This window comes from Protopterus annectens, chromosome 2.part2, assembly GCF_019279795.1.
Source record: "Protopterus annectens isolate FY-2018-M chromosome 2.part2, PAN1.0, whole genome shotgun sequence".
Taxonomy (NCBI): Eukaryota; Metazoa; Chordata; order Ceratodontiformes; family Protopteridae; genus Protopterus; species Protopterus annectens.
In genome coordinates, this window is record NC_056730.1 from 527,639,851 (window position 1) to 527,663,735 (window position 23,885).

At 40.6% G+C, this 23,885-nt stretch overlaps 1 protein-coding gene across 1 annotated transcript in view; it reads left to right on the forward strand.

The window, feature by feature from the left end:
• Positions 1-23,885, forward strand: part of WDR54 (WD repeat domain 54) — a 1,113,980-nt gene that overhangs the window by 395,420 nt on the left and 694,675 nt on the right. The window contains exon 5 of the mRNA XM_044064000.1: positions 507-634. Coding sequence (XP_043919935.1) covers positions 507-634 — 128 coding nt within the window. The remainder of the gene's footprint in view (positions 1-506; positions 635-23,885) is intronic.

Genomic DNA, 23,885 nt, shown 5'->3' on the forward strand with positions numbered 1-23,885 from the left:
ATAACAGTAGGTGTTCTGATTAGTGTTGCAGTAACCGTTCCTTCCCTCCATCCGCCTTGTGTTTTTGCTCTGTTTTTTATGCCAGGATGGGGGAAAAATGTTGTTCCTAGCAATGCCCTGTCAGGGCTTTGCCTCCCTCTCTCAGTTAGCCTGAAAGCTCTGAAGGGCTTGGCACCCAAACCTGTCTTTTAGTCAGCTCAGCTCGAGCTAACTAAAGGTTTTGGTGTGTGGTAGTTGCCCTAAAGCTTAGAAAGCTGTCCGTCTGTTATATCCTATGTAAGAAAAAAACATATAGATTAGGCTACTACAGCACATTTGAACATGTACTGTTATGGTAAATTTAATTACACAACTGTACTTTCTCTTATTGTTTTATCACGTACAAAAGACAAAGAATTAAATACTGAAGGTTTGAAGGAGAGCATATTTTTATCACTGAATGCAGTTTCACTAGGCTGAATAATTTATTTGTTTGGTTATTTAATTATTTACTTTCTGAATTCTAGGTATCTCCTCTGGATCTGTTCTTGTATTTGACATCCCAAGCAAGGGGACAAATATCACACTTTCAGAAGTTTTGGGGGAGCATCGAGACCCCATTACGGACATTGCCTCAGAAATGTCCCATAACAAGGTAACTCAGCAGTGTAATTTATTTTGCTTTTGTTTACTAGGTTTGTCCAAATGGGTTTAGTACGCTCCAGCCTCTTACAAACATTCCTACATGGACATTCTGAAATATGCATGAATGAATGCACATAAGTAATATACATTACAATTATATTTGCTAATTAGATTGCATTTAGATGAAATAAAGGTTACTGTTACAGTGTAAAATATAGTTATGAATTAGCAGATGTTGAACATTGAGCATTTGAAGAGGTGTATTAGTGAGTTTGTCAAACAGATCATGTGATCATCACTTAGAAAGTCAAAAATATTGAGGGGATGGAAGGAACTAGGTACGGCAGACAATGTTAACATTATAGTTAAGAGGTTAGGTATAAAGCAGGTTCATCAGTAACTATATAAATGGTTATTAAAAGGCTATATTAGAAGTATAGAGGTTGGGGTGAAAAGTATCACAAAACTATGGATATGTCTGGGAGATGCTAGTAAAACTGTTCAGGTATTGGTGAAGACTGGTTGTAGGGCATTGGATTTTAAATGAAGAGAAGTGGCTTGATGATATGGCAAGCTGAAGATAAGTGTTATTTGTCCTGGAGCTGTACAGAATCAGATCCATTGATCTGATAGGTTCATAGGTTCATAGGTTCATACTAGGCTATCTGCCCTAGGGCATTTATAAGCCTAGCCAGAGTATGTTTGGCTTTCGCCACCCATTTTAAATTAATTTTGCTATGCCCTTTTTCGAGGTTAGTATACTGTGCCTCTGTCTAACAGTGACACAGAAGTGATACCCGGGGTAAACCTACGATCTCCCATCCACTCATCAAGATTCCTCTTGAAAAGAGTCAATGAGGGACTCTGCCTAACCTGGACTGGGATTTTATTCCAGAGTGAAGGGAGCCTCTGGGTTATGAATCTGTCCCTCCAGCATGTCCTATTTATTTCAGTGTTGAGGTTCAAGTCTCTCGAGCGTGTAGCTCGATGGGATTTGGATTTTTTGAGGTGCAGCATGTCCCTTAATTCGGGTTGGACATGGCCTTATACGTCAGGCACAGGTCACCTCTGAGCAGGCGGTATGCCACTGAGTAGAGCTGGAGTTTCTTTAACCGGGCAGCATATGGCATCTGTTTGAGCCCTTTGATCCTCTTGGTGAGGTACTTTTGGGGTCTTTCCAGTTGCTGCAGGTGTTTGGTAAGGTACATCCCAAAAGGGGCATTGTACTCAATTATGGGCCTGATGAGGGATGAGTAAAGAGGCACGATGACCTCTCCTAATCTAGATGTGAATCCCTTCATGATTAGGTGGGCTATATAAAATGTTTTTCTAACCACTTTGGCCACGTGGTTGTCAAATGAGAGACTGCTATCAACTTGGGTCCCCAGGTCCCTAATTACTTCTTCTGTACTTAATGGATTACCACCTATGTGGTAATTTGTGGGCACTTTGTTTTTGCCAAAGGGGATGACTATACACTTTTGGCGTTTAGCTTGAGGCCATGGCTCTGGCACCAGTTGTCTGTTTCTATGAGGCCCTTTTGGAGGATGCTTGTGTCGGCTGGAGAGTCGATTATGGCTGCCAGTTTGCAGTCATCTGCGAACTTGGTCAGCCACAGTCCTTCCGTGTTGGCCTGTACCTCCGAGAAATATATACCAAACAAGAGAGGTCCCAGGACTGAGCCTTGTGGGACGCCACTTGTAACTGGTTTGGAGTCTGACATGGCTCCAGCAATTCTAACCATGTGGGTTCTGTCCTTGAGCCAGTTTGCAACCCATCTAGTGACATAGGGGTTTATATTTAAGCTGGTGAGCTTATCTATAATGCCCGAGTGGGGTATTGTATCGAAGGCTTTTGCGAGGTCCAGATAGGCTGTGTGGACCACCTTCCCTTCGTCAATGGCCTTGATGACTGTTTCAAAGAAGTCAACCAGGTTTAAGAGGCAGGATCTGCCCTTAACAAAGCCAAACTGGGTAGGATCCAGTGTCTGTAGGTCCCCAATATCTGTATTTATGAGGTCCATGATGATCCTTTCCATAGCTTTGCAGACCAAGCTAGTCAGGCTTATGGGGCGATAGTTTCCAGGGTCCGTTGAGGCATCACCTTTGTGGAGAGGGACCACTGTTGCTGTACGCCACTCTTTGGGTACATATCCTGTAGTAAGGCTGAGATTGAACAGTAGTTTTATGTTTGGGTTTAGCTCTTCTTGGAGTTCATGTAGGATGCAGCCTGGTGAAGTTTTAGTTCTGTTTTAAATGAGTTTGCATCCTGAATGGATTTCAGTGGTAGTGAGATGTGGTTCCATAGTTGAGCTGCACTGTTTGAACATAGGGAGTCACCTGAGTATTAGATGATTTTGCTATAGTGATTAGTGATTTTTCTCTGGAGCACAAATTCTATTGGGAAGCAGTGTTGTATTAAGTTGTTAAGGGCTGGGCAATTTTCTGGCTTATAAGGAAACCTGTGTATTGTAGTTAGCTGAGAAAGAGCTGGATTATGTGGGCAGTTCTAACCAGTTTAATTCTCTGCAGGCTAGGCAATGGTGTGTTCTGTTTTTCTTGTTTACTTCAAATTTGGCTGTTTTATTGTAAAGTTCAAGTTTGGACAGTTGTGAGACTTGAAGGTTAGTGAAGACTGGAGTACAAAGAAAAGAGACAGCATTAAGAAAGTAGTCTTTCCATCTTCTAGCTGTCAGTGAGGTAGTTTTTTTTCTCTGTACCTAATTTTGATAAATTTTTAACCATGTGTGATACATGGTGGTCGAATTTCAAATGGCCATCTATGATGACACCGAGTCATTTTGTGCGGGTTACTTTTTATATCATGGCCATTAAAATGTATTGTGCAAATGCACGAATCAGACTGTAACAAGATCTTACCAGGAAGCATTTGTGAAGATTACAGTTTCAGTACTAATGTGTAGCTGTGACATATTGAACATCATAATTACCATATTTAATCTTTTAAGTCTGTTTGTTTTGCCCATTGCATTAATTTACTTTTAAATGTGTTTTTTCCATTTTTATCTGTCAGCTCTAAGGACCTCCTAATAAAATATTGTTCTCTTTTCTTCCTCCTCCCCAGCACATAGATCAATGTTACTAGTGGTGCATATAAAATACTTTAAGTATAGCTTTAGTAGGAATTCTTAGAGCTATCAGATAAAAAGGAAAATATGTAATCTCTGATGTCAGTTTTAATTCATTCCTCAACAGTTGGGTCTGCCTCCAATCCTCGGATCCAACTCGGCAATTACTGTAGCTCGTGGTGACCATCAAACTCTCAAGCTTCTCTCTTACCCACTATGCACTAACCCCTAACATACCTCAGATCTTGTTTGCCACTTTCACGAAATAGACGTGGTCACCTGAGCTCTTAAGCTTATTTTCAGGTAAGTGTGTTTTACATGGCTATTTTCTCTCTCTCTCTCTCTTTGTGTCTGTGTGTGTCTTTGTGTGTGTGTGTGTGTGTGTATATTTTTTCTTATATTGTATCCTTTTTATATAACATTGCTGGTATTTTTCTTAGTTATTTTCCCTGTTTCCATTTAACTTTTCTTTACACTTTTCAGTTATCATTGTTGGTACTCTTTCCTCCCTTGATCTTATTTTTCCTAAACTTATTAAAAAAAAACAAAAATTCTTTACTATCTATTTCCCTTCCTTCTTATTTTCTAAGATGTCTGAAAAAGGCCCTTTGGGGTTTAAGAAATGTAGAATATGTGGTCATAAGCTTCCGCTCTCAGATGCACATGATTTCTGTGTTTATTGTTTGGTCCCAGACCACCTGAACATAGAATAAAATAAAGCAGTTACCACCAAATATGGAGAAGTATTTATTCGACACTGGAACAATTGAACAGTAGTCAAAAACAAGAGACTAAAACAAACAAATAAAATTCCCAAATAGTAAGCGCTTTCGAGTTGTTACCCTTCTTCAGACAACTAAGTGCAAATACAGAAACTCATTTAAACTCCCGTCAGCCAATCAATACTCAATATTGAATCCACCTTTTATTTAGGGCGGGTTTAATTGGAACCACCTCATTGAGGCCTGGATATCTATGTGCTGTCAGTTCTACAATCCATCTAGTTTCCTCACATTCTGTTCTGTTCACTATATCACCACTCTGTCCCTTTTGATATAAGCCTGATGATCATGAACTTAAAATGACGGCCTTGAAATGCAAGAGTGTGTCTAAAAAGTGCATTATGTTCATTCTTCAGCCTTATGGCTGATAAATGATTCAGGGTTCTAGTTTTAAGCATGCAATTTGTTTTACCTATATAGTAACCCGTACAGAGTTGGCATGTTGCTAAGTAAATCACATTCATAGTTCTACAATTGGCATACACATCAAATTGATACCTCTTACCAGTACTGGGGTGAATAAAATTGGTGTCTAGATTAATATAACTGCAAGCCTTGCAAGAGCCACAGGGCCTGGTTCCTTTCCTCAAAACTGTGTGTTTATGGACCTCTTTGCTATCATTACTTAACAAATCTTTCAAATTTTTGTTTCTCCTGAAGCCAAAATATGGTACTGCCCCAGCAACTTCACTCATTTTCTCATCAAAAGCTAAAATCATCCAGTTGTTTCTAATTGTCACAAACACCATGTATATTACTACTATAGGTAAGGATAAGTCTTAGACCTTTGTTCTGCGGCTGCCTGTCTTTAGTTTCTGGATTATCACCTTCCCTTTGTTTAAACCAAGGTCTCATCCTATCTTGTCTGTGTGTCTTCTGTCTTCCAAAAATCTGTCCCGCCATTTGTCTACTATAACCCCTCTCTACAGAATTGTCTTTTAATTGTGTTGTTTTTATTTCAAAGTCCTCATCCTCAGTACATAGCCCAGAGACTCTACCTAACTGACCTTATATTGTTAAAAGTATGCTGGGGGTGCATACTATACTGTGCTAGTAAACTGTTTTTCCAACATTCTTTTCTAAAAAGTGTGTTTTTAAAACCCCATTATCCTGTATTAACCTTATATCCAGAAAATCGATCTATGTTTTGGAAAAGTTCATAGAAAATATGAGAAAGGTGGTAAACAACTCTAACTGACAAAACTAACCAACTCTGTCTCCTCCCCTCCCCACAACAGAAAGATATCAGCAACAAAATGCCTATATAGATGTATCTTGTCCCTCCACTTGTTCTGCTGTCCCAGGACATATTGCCTCTCCCAGAAAACAAGGACGAGGTTGGCATACGTATTTACACAGGGGGTGCCCATGGCTACCCTCTGCGTCTGTCTGTAATGTCGTCCTCCACATAAAAAGACATTATATTCCAAGACCATGCTCGGTAGTTCTCTCATTAACTTTAGCTTGTCCTCCCCCAGCATATTAATTTCCAGTAGTAGATATGATATCGCTTCTATGCCATAATTATTACTGATCACAGTAAAAAGACTCTGTACATCGTGTTACCATGATGTATTCCAAAGTACCACTTGCTTCCACCGATTCTCACAAGGAGGTTAGAAAATGTCCAGAGTCTCTCAGTACCTCTGGAAAACCCATTATACAAGGTCTTAATAGACACTCAAGCCATATGGAGATTTTCTCAGTGATTCACCCTCTCCCAGAGACTATGGGCCTCATGGGAGGATTAAGTAGATCTTTGTGTAGTTTTGAGAGAGCCTTGAAGACCGGTGTCACAGGATGTTCAACCCATAAAAACTCAAATAGCTCTTTGTCCATCAGGCTGTCAGCCTGAAGTCGTTTTAAACCATTTCTGACCTTAGAGATGATGTTATTCACAATAATCGGGGAGATATAAGTGTATGGATCAGATAACAACTCTGTTAATTTGTCATGGTAAAAGCTTTTGTCCAAAAATTACCACAGCTCCTCCTTTATCCGCATTTTTAATGACTATCTCTGTATTGCATTGTAAACCCCTAAGTGCCTGTCGCTGTGTGTCAGTCAAGTTGTAAAATCTCCTAGTGCTCCCACTAAACAAATGAGTTAAAATCTCCTGCTCACAAACCTTAAAAGTATTGACAGTGTGATTAAAAACAGGAAGAAAAGTACTAGGCTGTCTCAGTGGAACTCATCTAGGTTGGGTTATTACTACCAAACATATGCTGCAACATCAAGTTCCTGCCAAAAAACATTAGATCCAAGATTATCTTATTAAAATTACTATCATTACTCTGAACAAATGTTAACTCCTTGTTCAATACAAATAATTCATCAGCAGATAAATTAAAAACAATGTTATCACCAGTCACTGTGATATTCTTCTCTTGTATTCTTTGCTCTCGTACTGTTGGTGAATCCAATCACCTTTTTTCTTGACAGGAGCAGGTAACTTGATGAAAAAATGACCATTGCCATCAGAAACATTATTAACCTTAGGCCATGCTCCCTGACTGTGATGTTGTTCTGTAGCTGGCCCCGTAAACAGTGTTAGTGACGATAGACCAATCATTACTTTCCCCTTGTGTTTTTCTGTGCTGGACTGAAGTCTCATTAATATCCCCATTGCTGCGGATATTTTGGTTGTTCGCTGAATCCCCTGTGCCTTCCAGAGTGGAATCATGCTGCGTTTGTTGATCAGAAACACTGTGACTCTGTGCTGTGTTCCTTCCCATTGGTTGAAGATGTAGTGGTACTGACGCTCCCCCGTCTCAGTTGCCGTTGATGCATGTTCCTCCCCTTGGGTTCTGTAACTGCTCCCTGGGCTTCCTTCAGTTGGTAAGTTTGCTGCTCTCTAGACCAAATTAAAATTTGACCTCTGACAAAATCATTATAGTCTCTGTGCAGCTTTTTGGCCTTTAGCTGCTGTAGCTTGTGGTCAGTAGTAGAGAATGTACAATATAAATTCTCCATACATTTTACATGTCTCTCCTCTTTATATTCTAATTCCAGTCACTGCTGCAGACTTTCCACATCTATCTTAATAATTTTTCCTCAGGAGCAAAAATCTCCAACAGGAGATGCATGTAAGAAAAGCCAGTCTCTGTTAATTCTCTGCCATCTGGCAAGTAACTCAGCGTGATGTTCCCCTTGCAAAGGCATGCAAAACACCCTCATGCCTCTCAGAACCACCCCAAACTGTAGACAAGCTTCCAGATGGTTGCATTGTCATTGCAGCCTTTTCACTTTATTTACCTTATTCACAAAATCTGCTACAGTTTCTTCAAACTTACAGTTCAGTTCAGCAGCCACTGGATTAGTAGTGGAGCTTCCAGCATTGACATGCAAATCCAGTTGCAAAAGAGGATTATCCTTTATGGTCAGATTCTGACCTTTTCCACATAAGTTGATGAAATTAAAGGTCGAGTACCTTCTTTCTCCTTAACAACTTTCTCCATACCGTGTGAGGTATTCATGTACAAAAATAATCCAAAAATAAACAACGAACCTTACTGAAGGTAAACTGCTCTTAGTTGTCTGAAGAAGGGTAACAACCTGAAAGCGCTTACTATTTGGGAATGTATTTGTTTGTTTTTAGTCTCTTGTTTTTGACTACTGTTCACTTGTTCCAGTGTCGAATAAATACTTCGCCATATCTGGTGGTAACTGCTGTATTACATTCTGTGGACTTGTATTTGGTATGAGCAGTTTCCCTTCAGTGAGGTTCATTGTTTATTTTTGGACCACCTGAACATAGATTGCTCTCTCTCTCTAAAAATTTTAACCTGCGAGCTGTCAGATTGAAAGAACAAATTAATATTAAAAGGTTTGTTACCTTCTGCCTTTTTTGAAGCAATTACTGGGGTTCAACCCCCTAAGACTATTCCTAAGAAGACTTACTTCAAATAAGTCCCTGAGACCGTCTGGATCTTCCACTCTGTCATTGATGGAATCTCCAAAAAAAGAGACATAGGACAGATCTAAAGGTTTCTGTATTGAAGCCAGCTCCCAAACTCCAAAAACTTTTTCAGATATGAGTTTGTTGGATCCAAGGCTTCTTCTGAGATCTCTATATTCTCCAACCATTGACTCTGTGCTGTCTAGGGTCCCATCTTTCTTTTTTGGAAAGACTTCATTCAAAATCTCCTTCTGTAGTCTCTTCTCATTCTTCCAAGAGTCTCACTGAAGCCGATGTGGATAGGGTGATGAGATTTTTCTTGGCACAGATACAGATGGGGGGGGGGGGTTCTTCCCGTCTCCTACCCCTTTGGGTCAAGAAGCCTTGGTTTGCTCTACCCCTCCACTATCGGCTCCTTCTCTGATCCGGTAGTTCATTTTGGAGCCCTTGGATTTAAGTTTGCTGAGACTTGGTTGGATTTGAGGATATTTTTATCTTCAGATCTGAAGATTTTTCTGAATGCTCCAGCTCTGATGAGTTCAGAGCCTGATGCCTCTCGGTGCTGTAGCATCATTGCCAGATCCAAGGTGTTAGAGGAGTCGACTCTGAGCCATCTCTGCCCATCGGCATTCGACAGCTCAGCTCCGACCTCTGTCTCAGGTGGATTGCCTTTGTGCCAGATGGAGCCAATGGAGTGGAAGCGTGGCTTCACGGCTCCATCGGCTTCCTTCTCCCTGGGACATTCTGCTTTTGAGGAGGTGGTGAGAGTTTTCTCTGCTGCAGCAGGATGGTCTCTTTCCCCCACGAATCTCCCTTCAGGATCTCGTGTATCTGTGCACCTTGAGCCTCAACATTTGACTTCACAGGAACAGCCAGCCCAAGCCCTCCAAGCTACCCAGCAGGGCATCACCACTTCTGATACTTCTCTGGAGCATCCCACAGAAGAAGCACCATGGAAGAGATAGTGCAGAAGGAGACACTTGGATTGCTCACAGAAATCTATACTGATGATACCTATTTCAGTGAAGGGGGAGGATCCTCAAGATCACCACCCAAACATGTCTCATTTGAAGACATCCTGGAGATACTTGGAGATTGGTCCTCTGACAGTCCTTCTCTGTAGGAGTCTGTACTCCTGGAGGCATTTGTATCTGGTCAGTCTGTCCCCTTAGTTATTCCGCCCTCTGAGCTCATTGATTTGATCTCTGAGCAGGCACAGAAGGAGCCTGACTCAGTTGAACCTATCCCCAAGAGACCAGATTGGATTTTGGCACCACCTGGAGGAAGGGAGTAAGCGAGTACCTGTAGATGCTATGGTTGTGGTGGCGGCCACTAAGAAGAAACATGTGGAACAGAGTTCCACTGTGTATCCCCCTAACAAAGACTGTAGGGCTTTGGACATATTTAGGAAGTGTGTATGCTTCAGCAACATTTACCCTGAGATTGCTGAACTACCTGGCACACTTTATAAGACTTCACAGGGACTTGAATAAGGAACTGTCAAAATCCTTTCTGGGGGCAATACTGCTGAGACTCTGACTTCTTTGGCCTCACAATTGATAACCCTTCAGTTCATTTCAAATTCATCCATGAGGCTTATCTCTCATGCAGCTGAGGGTACCTCAAGGGCAGTGGGCTCAGGCATTTCCATTAAGAGGAATGCCTGTATTCACTTGTGTGACTCTGTAGAACCCTTCAAGTCCTCTTAGTCAGTCTTCATTTTGATGGAACCTCTTTATTTGGCCCTGAAGTAAATGACACACTCTCCAGTTTTTTTTCCACAGGCCATCAAGTTCATAAACAGTTAACTCCGCTTATTAGGCTGGGGTATTCTTTTTCACAAGCCTCCAAGGATTCTGCAGTATTGCTTACATATTATTAATACTTGTTCTTTCAGAGTTTATTTCAGTATTTCTTGCTCTGAGTTGCACTTTGCACCTTGTATGTTTATGTATATGTATGTTTACGTTTTTGTCTTGTTCTTAATAGTTGCATGTATGTCATTTATCTTGTTCTTAATAGTTGTATGTATGTCATTTATGTAATTCATACTTGGAAAGTCACTGAAACCGGAGTCAAATTCCTTGTATGTGTGCATACTTGGCCAAGCAGAGTTTGTGTATATATATATATATATATATATATATATATATATATATATATATATATAGGTTCATAGGTTCATACTAGGCTATCTGCCCAAGGGCATTTATAAGCCTAGCCCATAGTTATGTGGCTTTCGCCACCCCTTTAGTTTGAATAAAAACTATGCCTATCATTTTTCTGTGCCTCTGTCAAGCAGTGACACTGAAGTAATCCCTGGGGTATATCTGCGATCTCCCATCCATTGGTCAAGATTCCTCTTGAACAAGGCCAGCGAGGTGCTCTGCCTCACATGTACCGGGATTTTGTTCCACAGCATAGGGAGTCTCTGGGTGATGAATCTGTCCCTCCAGCACATTCTATTTATAACCGTGTCAAGGTTTAAGTCTCCCGCCCTTGTGGTTCTGAGGGATCTAGATTTTTTGTGGTGAAGCATATTCATCAAATCTGGGTTTGACATGGCCTTATATGTCAGGCACAGGTCACCTCTGAGCAAGCGGTATGAGATTGAATAGAGCTGGAGTTCTTTCAGTCGGGCAGCATAAGACATATTTTTGAGACCCTTTATCCTTTTGGTGAGGAACTTTTGGGGCCTTTCAAGCTGCAGCAGGTGTCTGGTCTGATACATTCCGAACGGGGCATTGTACTCAATCATAGGTCTAATGAGTGATGAGTACAGGGGGACGATGACCTCCCTTGATCTAGATGTGAATCCCTTCATGATCAGGTGGGCGATATAGAAGGTTTTCCTAACTACTTTAGCAACATGAGTGTCAAACGAAAGGCTACTGTCAACTTGGGTCCCCAGATCCCTGATGACTTTTTCTGTGCTCAGTGGATTGCCACCTATATGGTAGCTAGGGGTAACCTTGTTTTTCCCAAAGGGTATGACTATGCATTTTTTGGCGTTTAACTTCAGGCCATGGCTCTGGCACCAGTTATCCGTTTCTGTGAGGCCCTTCTGGAGTATATCTGTGTCAGATGTGTTTTCGACTATGGCGCCCAGTTTGCAGTCATCTGCAAACTTTGTCAGCCATAACCCTCCTGTGTTTGCTTGTACTTCAGAAAAGTAGATGCCGAACAAGAGTGGACCCAGGACTGAGCCCTGTGGGACACCACTTGTGACAGGCTTTGAGTCTGACATGGTTCCAGCAACTCTGACCCTGTGGGTTCTGTCACTTAGCCAGTTTTCAACCCATCTTGTGATGTATGGGTTTACATTCAAGCTGATGAGTTTTTCGATGATACCTGAGTGGGGTATTGTGTCGAAGGCCTTTGCCAGGTCGAGGTAGGCTGTATGGACTGCCTTTCCCTCATCAATGGCCTTGGTGACTGTCTCGAAAAAGTCAACCAAGTTTAAGAGGCAGGATCTGCCTTTGACAAAGCCAAACTGGGTTGGATCCAAAGTCTGCAAGTTCCCTATGTCTTTATTTATGAGTTCCATTATGATCCTCTCCATGGCTTTGCAGATAAGGCTTGTCAAGCTAATGGGGCGGTAATTTCCAGGGTCTGTGGAGGCACCGCCCTTATGAAGTGGGACCACAGTCGCCATGCGCCACTCCTTGGGTACGTATCCTGAGGTGAGGCTAAGAATAAACAGCTGTCCTAACTGTGGGTTTAATTCCTCGTTGAGTTCATGAAGCACACAGCTGGGGACACCATCCGTCCCATGGATGCTGTGTTTTTGCCTTGGTGAGGGCAGTTCTCACCTGGGCGTTGGAGATGTTTGGGGGGCTACAATCCTCTGGAATAGATATCTCTCCTTTTGGGGAGGAGGGGGAGAAGTTTGCACTGAACCTGTCAGCCAGTATGTTAGCAATGTGTGTAGGTTCAGTAATTTTCACATCATTTTGAACTAATTCTGAGCATATCTGGGAGTTTCCTCCTAGGTTTCTAACATAGCTAAAGAAGGCCTTATGATTGTCTTTAGAGTCCTTGGCGATTTTTCTCTCAAAATTTGCCTTGGATGATTTTATGAGAGCTCTTAGTTTTTTACTTATAATGATCAAAGGTGTCTTACCTTTCAAGGATTTTGCTCTATCTTGTAGTAGCTTCCTCCTTTTGTTGTACAGCTTGTTTATGGCTGGGGTCCACCAGACTGGATGCTTGCCTTTGGTACAGAGAGTCTTAGTTTTGTTTGGAATTGCCTGATCCATGCAGTCCTGTAGGTGCTGGTAGAAGGCATTTGTAAGTGATTCAGCGGTTTGAGTAATGTTTACCACTGGCTCAGGGGCCTTAAAGGAGACCACACTAGTTTTTAGAAGTGTGAAATCGGCTTTTGAGAAGTTTTTCACTGTGGTCTTTTTGTTTCAGGTGGGGCGGGATGAGGACCTCCAGCGAGATTAGTTTATGATCTGATCTCACCAGTGAGGGGTATACTTCGGTGTTGAACATTTTGATCCCATGTTCGTGATGATGAGATCAAGTATGTTTTCTCCTCTTGTGGGGATGGTGACTAGTTGTTCCATGGCATTTGAGTTTATGAACTCCAGGAATCTTTGGGTTAGAGTGTTCGGGCTTGAGTAGTGTTCCCAGTCTATATTAGGGTAGTTGAAGTCACCTAGTATGATGGTGTTTGGAGATACATTTATCCCTCCAATGTTTTCAGGAAGGCCATGTGAGGTTCCTGAGTTTGAGAGGGTGGCCTGTAACATGCTACAAATTGCAGAGCAGTCTTGCCTATGGTTAATTGCACCTGGATGGTCTCCGATGCATCGTGCGTTGCCACCAACCTTGAGGTGTGGGTGTCCTTTGTGAATATGGACACCCCCCCCTCCTTTCTTGGTGTTGTCCGGATTTTGGGGCCGGAACGCATGATATGAGGTGAAACCTGTTAGTGCTGGGGTGCTCTCAGGAGCCTTGAACCAGGTTTCTGTCACAGCACAGACATCGATGTTCTCCATATTGAGAAGGGCCTCGAGTGCGTGCATCTTGAGATTGAGACTTCTGGCATTGAGCAGCATTACCCTTAGTTTTTTCCTTTTGGTGTTCTAGGGTGGTAGGTTTAGAATTTGAGCCTTGCCTAAAAAGGCACTATGGGGTGGCAAGAGCCTTTGCCAATATCCGGAAGCCCAGGGTGACAGGTGCAAGCCGTCCCTTGCGAGCAGCGTGGCTTGTCCAGCATGTCATCCCAGGCAGACAGACATTGGATCCCCTTTGAATGACACCAGAATTTAAGCCAATTATTAAAGCTGATCATCTTATCACTGTATTGTGGCATCATTCTAGGTGAAGGTAGGATACTGCTCAAGGTCAGGGTCATACCTGCCTGGGCTACATAATCAGAGAGCTCCTCGATGTCCCTTTTCATGTAGTCCAAGGAGGTACGTCTCAGGTCGTTGACACCAGCGTGGACAATGACTGAGTCGTACTTGTACCTGCTGTTGAGAGACCTGAGTGCTTGCGTTATGTGGCGGATTCTAGCCCGACAGGCAGCTTACTGTGACCTTCTCCTTACTCAGTCTGGTGAGCGGGACGACAGTGTGTCTGACTATGGAATCACCAATGACAAGTGTGTCTGGCATTTTGTTTGGCCTTAAGGGCTGTGACTGTTTGACACTCTGTCTGTGTGGTCTATGTGTTGCATGTGTTGGGTCGTGAGGTGGTAGTTGTTTGGGTGTCTGCTTTGGTGGCCTCTGCTGTTTTGGTAAATGTTTGATCAGAGCCTCCGAGTATGTCTTTGTGTGAGTATGTGTATGATTTGAAGTTGTGATGGTACCATGTGTGACTGGGTATGTATTGTGTGTGGTTACCTTCTCCTCCTGTCTGGTCTTGCCAGTCCTATGTTGAGAGAGCTCAGCCTCCAGTTTGGCCGTATAGTTGCATCTCTCGCATGTATATATATATATATATATATATATATATATATATATGTATTTATATATATATATATATATATATATATGTATATATATATATATATATATATATATATATATATATATATATATACACATATTTAATCAGGAAGTTGCAAATTTACTGTCAAAAGGCTTTTCATTTGTTCCTTCTAATACATTTGATGTTACTTCAACTATCATTGATATGAAATTGTTTTTAAGAAAGATTAACTTTTCATTTATGTTTCAGGATTCAATGTATAATGCATCACATAAATTTAATATATCAAGTATATATAATCCCCCCTTGCATCCTAAACTTTTAATGTACGAAAAAATGTGCGAAAGTCAGTTAAGGAATTTAGATAGAATTAATAAAAAAACAAATTTTCCCTCAAATGTAAGTAAAGATGAATTAGAAATTTTAAAATGTTTACAGAAAGGGAATATAAGAGTTATCAAACCAGATAAAGGGGGAGGGGCAGTGATTATGGATGTAGATTTTTATAATAACAAAATGGAGTTGATCCTAAATACGGACACTTACGAAAAGGTATCCTTAAATGAGTTGAATTGTGCTTATAGAAAGATTTTTTTACAGATTAATGATATGTTTTTAGATAAACGAATAGATATTAATTTATTTAATTATCTTAATATTCTAACACCCAGGATTCCGGTGTTTTTTGGTAATCCGAAAATGCATAAAAATATAGAAGATCCCCCCATGCGGCCTCTGGTGGATGGGAGAGATTCCATCACGTCAGCATGTGCTAAGTATGTTGATTATGAATTAAAAAAAGTTATGATGAAAGAAGAATATATCTGTAAGGATTCCTGGACATTCTTAGAGCACATGAATCGTATATCGTTTGATGCCAAAGATGATGTTCTTCGTTCCCCATTGCTGCAGTCCTTACTATTGGGGTATAGTCCGCCGTCCAGTCGGCCCGAATACCAGAGTATAAGGCTGACGTCGGTCAGGGCGCATTAGACTGACGTCAGTACGTCAGGGTACTAATGCGCATGACCGACGTCATATCCCCAGTCTTTTTTGCCGCATGGTCCGATGCAGAAGCAGTTTTGCGAGTGCAGGTTGGCGTTCTGAAATATTTCCGAAACCGGAGTTTCAGACTGAAACAGAGTTGGCTAAGTACCCCGTTGGGGAACATTTTGGTTTTTTCTTGCCTCAGTATTTAACCGGATGTCAGAAAAAGTGAATAACTGTATTTCTTGTGGGAAACAGATACCTCATAGGGATTACCATACCTTGTGTATACCTTGTTTAGGGCCTGAGCACGACGTTGTTGGTTGCCGCTCTTGTGCTAGGTTTAACAAACGCACTATTAAGAGGAGGTTAGACTGTGCCAGGTTAGTGTTTGGGAAGCGTTGCAATTATAAAATGCCGCCGGATGCTCCGGCGCCGCTTCGCCCAAGAAGCGCAAGGACAAAACAGCGAAGCCTAGGGTTGATGAACCGGCAGTCCCGGACGTCGGTTCTTTAGAAGGCTCAGTGGAGCCAGAGGTTTTGCCAGGAGTTTCCATGGAGTCTCAGGCAGAAACTTTACTGTTACAGGATGTGCCTTCTCAGGAGGTAGGCCAGGCTGAGGGGGCTTCTCAGGTAACTGTTCTTCCCTCTCTTCCCAAGGTAGTTAGAGCCTCTCCTTCTGTTGCCAAAACTTCTTTGAGAGGTAGGCCAAGTTCAGCTTCAGTGGGGGCTTCTCCTAGCATTTCGGGTTCTGTACCTAAGAAACATATGCTTAAAATGGCAGAAGATTTGATTACTATGATTAGAGGTTCTATGCCCCTCCTGATAAGAGGCCTAGGGTGGAACCGAGTTTGATAGTTTTGAACAGTGTTCAGAGGCTTCAGAGTCTTCTGCGGAAGACTTGCAGGAGTATCCTACTTATTCTGATTCTGATGTGGATGATTCCACTCCTACAGCTTCTCCTCCTGAGGATTTCTCATTTTCAGAGACTCTGCATTCCATGAGGGAGCACTTTAAATGGGAAGGCCAGGATTACTCTGATTCCAGGAAAAGGCTTAGGGAATTCTTGTTTTACCCCAGCATAGGCCCTTAGCTATTCCTCCTGTGTTGAATGTGGTGGAAGATGTTTTGCAGAGGCTTCCTGAACCCTGACTCTTTGCCTCCTGCTCCTGTTAAGCCTGATAGGTATTATAGGGTGCCAAGCTCATAAGTATTTGTTTAAGAGTCCTAGGGCGGACCCAGAAACTATTTCTCAAGGGCCTAAAGGTGTTAAGGCTTCTGTGGTTAAAAATCCTGTTCCCACTGATAAAGAGGCAAGGGCTTTGGATAGGTGGGGAAAGAAAGTGTATACTTCTTCCACTCTAGCCATGAGAGCGTTGAATTGTCAGTTTCACATGCTAAAATATCAGAATTATCTCCTTTCACAATTAAAATCTAAGGTGGATGCTTTGGCGGAAGGTATTGAGTGTAAAGAGTTGCTGGATTTGGTTCATGTGTCTGAACAAGTGGGTAAGCATTCTTTGCAATGTGGTTTTGATGCTGTACAGGCCTCCTCGAGGGTGGCTGCTACTAGTTCTGTTCTTCGCAGGCATGCCTGGTTGAGGGATCAGAATTTAGCTGAGCATGTTAAGACAAGGATTTTGGATGCTCCTTTACAGTCTGATGTGTTGTTTGGATCGCCTGTGGAAGCAGTTTTAAAGAAAATGGAGGACAAAGCTAAGTCTATGCAAACTGTTAAAGATTTTTGCAGGTGCAGCCACCAAGTTTAGTAGAAATTGGCCTGCTAAGGGGTGGACATATCCTGCTTATGATTCCCAGTCTAGGGGTAGGTCTAGACGTGGTAGGGGCAGGGCTCAAGGTTCTTTTAGGCCTAGAACAGGGAGTTCACCTGCTCAGACTTCTGGTGAGGGCAGGGGTCAGTCCTTTCGTAAACAGACCCAATGACCTGTCTTTTCAGCTGCCAGTAGATTCTCGTCTGGCAGCTCCTTTGGGAGGAAGACTGTCTCTTTTCAAAGAAAATTGGGATTTAATTACTCAAGACAAATGGGTGTTGGATATCATTCACCATGGTTACAGATTTTATTTCCATACAATGCCCCCTTTCAAAGGCATGCCAGGCGTTCCTCCTCCACAAAGAAAAGAGGCTCACAAGCAAGTTTCTCAGTTACTCCAGATGGGGGCCATTCAGCCAGTCCCTGTATCAGAAAGGGGCCTAGGATTGAAGGGCCTAGGATTTTATTCTCGCCTGTTCCTAGTACCAAAGAAGGGGAACACGTGGAGACCAATTTTGGATTTATCTCTCCTCAACACTTTTCTGGACATTCCCAAGTTCAAGATGTTGACGTTACAACAGCTTTTACCTCTGCTGGGCAAAGATCACTGGATGGTAACTTTAGATCTCAAGGAAGCTTACCTTCATGTGCCTATAAGGCTAAGTTGCAGGAAGTATCTGCGGTTTCGAGCTGGAAATTCTCATTATCAGTTCTCTGCATTGCCCTTTGGCTTATCTACTGAGCCCAGAGTATTCACAAAGGTTCTGGCTCCAGTGATAGCTTACTTCAGGCTTCAAGGAATTCAAATCTATCCTTACTTGGACGACTGCCTGATTCTGGCTCAAGAAAAGGAAGACCTACTACAGCATCTGGAATATGTTATAGCAGTGCTAAGATGCCTAGGGTATTCTGTGAACGAAATAAAGTCCAGTCTAGTACCCTCTCAAGACATGTGCTTTCTGGGTGTGAGACTGAATACAGCAGCCCAGATGGCCTTTTTAACCCCGGACAAACAAAAGAGTCTATCACTTTACTTCCATCAACTATCTCATCAGTCCGTGCTGACTGCAAGGACAGTCCTTCAAGCATTAGGGTTCATGGCATCTTGTATTCTGGTGCTTCCCAATGCCAAACTGCATATGAGGAAGCTACAATGGTATCTCAAAATGTATGGACACAGCACTGCCAGGATTTGGACACTGTCATTCAAATAATACCTTGCCTTCAAAAGAATTTTGTGGTGGGCTCAGGAATGTCACCTAAACAAGGGACTCTCTGTGACCCGGCCAGAGGCGAGTCAGATTTTAACGACAGATGCCTCGGACATTGCTTGGGGAGCTCATCTAAATGGAAAGTGGATACAAGACAAGTGGCCTGCCAGACTACAGCATCTACATATCAACATGAAGGAGATGTTAGCAGTCCAGTTTGCATTAATGGCTTTCAAGGAGTTACTTCTTCCAGGGCAGGTGTTGATTCTAACAGACAACACAACTGTCATGTGGTACATCAACAAGCAAGGGGGAACACATTCTTATCCTCTATGCAGGCAAGCAATGATTTTATGGGAGACTGCGCTAAGCTTGCAACTTACTCTTCAGGCAAGGTTTCTGCCAGGAGCACAGAACTCCTTAGCAGATGTGTTAAGCAGACAAATCATGGATCCCCACGAGTGGAAACTGGATCTTCATGTATTTCAGAGATTGACAGTGTCATGGGGAACTCCAGACATAGATCTGTTCGCTTCTCCACTAAACCACCAGCTGCCAAAGTATTGCACAAAGGGGTTTCATCACACAGCTTGGAAAGTGGATGCTCTGTCTTTCAGTTGGAAAACCTTCATGTGTATGCCTTTCCACCTCTACCTCTTCTTCCAAAGGTACTATTAAAGGTCAGACAAGACAGGCCAAGGATGATTTTGATAGCTCCAGATTGGCCTCGGCAACACTGGTACCCACTACTACGGAGTCTGGTAAAGAAGCCTCCATGGCCTTTACCTCTGATTCCTCATCTGTTATCTCAGAAGGACGGTCATCTGCTCAATGTCAAGCTTCACTCTCTTCATCTAACAGCCTGGCATATTCTGTGTTGAGACACAGCAGGTCTCAACTTCCTCAACAAGTTTTAAATGTGATTATGGAAGCTAGAAGACCTAGTACAAGGAAAGTGTACGCAGAAAAATGGAAGAGATTTTTATTTTGGAGTACAGCAAAGAATTTGGAGATTTCTGAGCCTAATTTGAGTGTGGCTCTTCAATATCTTACTGAGTTATTGGACAAAGGTTTGTCCTTCTCTTCCATTAAGATTCATGCTGCAGCAATTTCAGCTCACTATGATTGTGATCCACCATTGTTTTCGCATCCTTTGTTCAAGCAGTTTCTTAGAGGGCAAAGAATATAAGACCCCACGTAGAGCTCCTACTCCTGCTTGGGATCTCAATTTTGTGTTGGAAAAACTTACTCTACAACCTTTTGAGCCTGCGGCTACTGCTGAATTGAAATACTTGTCATGGAAGACTGCTTTTCTGTTGGCTATTACTTCTGCAAGAAGGGTGTCTGAGTTGCAGGCCCTTATGGCAGTAGAGCCCTTTTGATTTTCCATAAGGATAGGGTATCATTACGCACTAATCCTTCCTTTATGCCTAAGGTGGTTTCTAGTGTGGCTTTAAACCAAACTATTCATTTGCCTACTTTTTATGCAGACCCCAAAATAAAGGGAAAAGATTTTGCACACTTTAGATGTACACAGGCAATTGCGTTATTATTTAAGCAGGACTAAGGATTTCAGGCAGTCTCAGCAGTTGTTTGTTTCTTTTGCTTTGAGTTCACAGGGCAAGCCTGTGTCAAAACAAACTATTTCTAGGTGGATTGGCTTTTGCATTGCATTTTGTTATTCCCATCATGGCAAGGAGATTCCAGCTGGGATTAGGCCTCATTCCACTAGGGCTACTGCCACTTCAACAGCATTTCTAAGGGGGTGGCAACTAAGGATATTTTGGAAGCAGCTACTTGGAGTTCAGTGCATACTTTCTCTAAGCATTATCACCTTCCTATCTACTCTAAGTCTAGGGCTGGTTTTGCCACAACTGTTTTGCAAGGCATGTTGTCAGCTCCTGCTTCTTTATGATTTGCCAGCCTCCCTTACCTCTGCTTTGGGATTCTACCCAATAGTAAGGACTGCAGCAATGGGGAACGAAGAACATAGTACAGTTTTGTACCTACCATAAATGTAGATGTTCGAGGATCCCCATTGCTGCAGTCCAATACCCTCCCTCCTTCCCTCTGTGTTTAGGGGTGGTTGTGTAGGTGAGGTTACATGCTTATATTTTTGTATATATTCTTGTATATATTGTACATATTTTTGGTGCAGGTATTTTGGGCCTTGTCTTTTTAGGGTCTTCTGACATCTGGGGCAAGAAAAGACTGAGGATATGACGTCGGTCATGCGCATTAGTACCCTGACGTACTGACGTCAGTCTAATGCGCCCTGACCGACGTCAGCCTTATACTCTGGTATTCGGGCCGACTGGACGCGGACTATACCCCAATAGTAAGGACTGCAGCAATGGGGATCCTCGAACATCTACATTTATGGTAGGTACAAAACTGTACTTTTTGGTAACAATAGACGTATGCGATCTATATACAGTTATTCCCCATGATATTGGGCTTCAATGGATTAGTGAAGTTTTGTTTAAGTCTTCTGTTCAACAGGACTTAAATAATCTTATAATTGAATTAATTGAATTAGTATTATATAATAATTATTTAAAATTTAATAATCAATATTATATCCAAAAGAAAGGGGTCGCTATGGGATCATCATTTGGTGGAACTTATGCAAATTTAGTTATGATGTCCTGGGAACAGACATTTATTTTTAATAGTAAATATAATAATTATATTAAATCATATCATCGGTTTCAGGATGATATATGTTTAGTCTGGAGAGAGAATATAGATATTTTAAATGAATTTTTAAGTTATATCAATGAAACCATAAACTTTTTTAAATTTACGTGGAATTTTAATTTGGATAAAATTAATTATTTAGACATTAATTTGATGAAAGATTATGAGGCAAAAGTGTATATTTCCTTGATTTATAGGAAACAAACATATTCTAATGGCTTCCTTCATTATACTAGTGCACACCCTGAGCACCAAAAAAGATCTGTAATTAAAGGTCAATTGGTGAGAGCTGCGTGAATTATTACAAGATATTCAGATTTCTTAAATTAATGTGAATATTTAAGGAGAATGTTTATTAATAAGGAATATCCAATGTGGTTGATAAACAAATTAATTTTAGAAGTTATTGAAAAAAGAGAAAATGGTCATTTTAAACCAATTTTTGCAAGGTAAAAGTGAAGTTGCCACTGATGCTGCAAGTAATGGAGATTTAAGTAGGTTTGACGATAGAGAGACTACCATAAGTTTAGATACACCTAGTAAAAATAAGAATACTAGAGTAGAAGAATTTTCAAAAGCCTTAGTTATCACTTTTTCACAAGATTATCAAATATTAAAAGAAGTCTTTCATAATAACTGGGAAACCGTATTTGGAGATGCCCAATATAAAAACCATATAGGTCAATTTCCAAAAATAGTTTATAGGAAAGGGAAATGTTTTAAAGATTTATTAAAATCTAATAATAATATAGGAATGTGTAAAAAAGTGAATAGTGGAAACTTTTGATGTGGAGCATGTAAATGGTGCTTTAAAATTCAAGAAGGAGATAGTTTCACTATACGTGATAAGAAGTATTATATTAAAAAGAAGTTTAACTGTAAATCTAAAGCAGTTGTTTACCTTGCAAGTTGTAATTCTTGTTTCTCCTTTTACGTAGGAAAAATTGAGAGAACATTCACTCAGAGAATTTATGAGCATGAATATGCCATAAAAAATAAAAAATTAAACAACGCGCTAGCAAAACATATAAATGAATGTAATAATCATAATTTTAATTATATGGTAATAGATCAAGTGGAAATAGAAGAAAGAACCCCGTGGAACTTAATTTTAGAAGAAAGAGAACTTACCTGGCAAATTAAATTACAAGCTGATTGTATGCCAGGCTTAAATGAAAGAAGTTCTATAGGGCCAATTTTAAAATTAAAAGCATTGACTCGTAATAAAATTCAAGATTAATTTAATATTTGATTTTAAGTATTTTAATAATTTTGAGTGTATATGGAGGAAGCTATGTAATAATAATATATGTTATATGATAATTTACTATATGGAATATATTAGTTGTGACATTTTATTATTTAATATTTAATATTTAATAATTTATAAATGTTAAGGGTTGGAGAAGTTGTGATTTCATGATTTATATAAAAAGAATGATCTAAATTATTAGTTTTTAAATTTTTACATAATATAATGTATTATTACTGTCTTTAGTATTCAATTGCTGTTGTTTAAGCATTCCTTGAATTGTATTTAGAAATTCTATTTCCCATTTTTTAGTTACTGAGCATGATCCAATTTAAATTTGATTTTGGCGCAATTTTCTGTGAAGGTTATAAAAGGAAGTGATGTAATAGATGTTTTTTGTCTGAGGAAGTTTAAAATATTTAAACGAAAGCGCTCACATTGAATTCTATTCTTGTTTTTTAAGTGTTTCTGTTTGGCGTTTTAAGTTTATCGCAAGTTTGTTCGAAGTACGTTTTAGCTGTACAAGTTTTGTTTGTTATTAAACAATATTTATCATCTAGCTGGTGGCTTTTCGTCTATATTTGTTTATTAGTTTGGTCGTTGCTTATTATATATATATATATATATATATATATATATATATATATATATATATATATATGCTTATATGTGTGTGTGTGTTTATATAGATAAAAAAATATATATAAAAATGTATATATATATATATATATATATATATATATATATATATATATATATATATATAGGTTTACTATCAAATGACTGAAAATCAAAAGACTGAATCCCAAAAAGATTGAAAATTCAAAATATTGAATGATGGAATTTGCCCCTTCTCCACTGTTGTGCAATATTTGAGTTGGTATATATATATTAGCAGGGGGTGTGGGGAGCGCAGCCCCCCAAATGAGGAGATCAGGGGGGCTTGCCCCTTGCATTAAAAATGTATTCAATATTTTGTATTTTCTATCTTTTTTGGATTCAGTCTTCTGATTTTCATTCATTTGATAGTAAACTCTATATGTATGGGTTCCATTCAGAAGCTCGAAATACTGAAATCTCGAATTTTAGTATTTCGAGCCCAAGAAGCTGAATCCACATAATAGTGAAAATTTAGAAGCGTGAAATTCAAAACCTTGAATACTGGAGGTTTTGAATTTCACGCTTCTAAAGTTCTGCTATGGTCATGTATTCAGGTAAGTGTGTGTGTGTGTGTGTGTTAAGGGGTTTGGGTAGGGCTGTGGTGTGTCAGTGTGTTTTGTTGCTGTGATGTGTGTGTGTGTGTGTGTGTGTGTGTGTGTGTGTGTGTGTGTGTGTGTGTGTGTGTGTGTGTGTGTGTGTGTGTGTGTGTGTGAAGAGAAAGTAGCTTGTGTGGTGGTGTTTTAAGTGTGTTTGTATGTAGTGCGACCTCGGAGTGAGAATATTTAAGTAGGGGGGTGTGGGTGGTGCCCCCCCTTCTTTCATGTAGTAGAGTGATTGTGTGTGTTTGTGTGATGGATGGTGTGTGTGTGTGTGTGTGTGTGTGTGTGTGTGTGTGTGTGTGTGTGTGTGTGTGTAGTAAAACCACGAAATTCAAAACTTCCGGTATTCGAGGTTTTGAATTTCGCGATT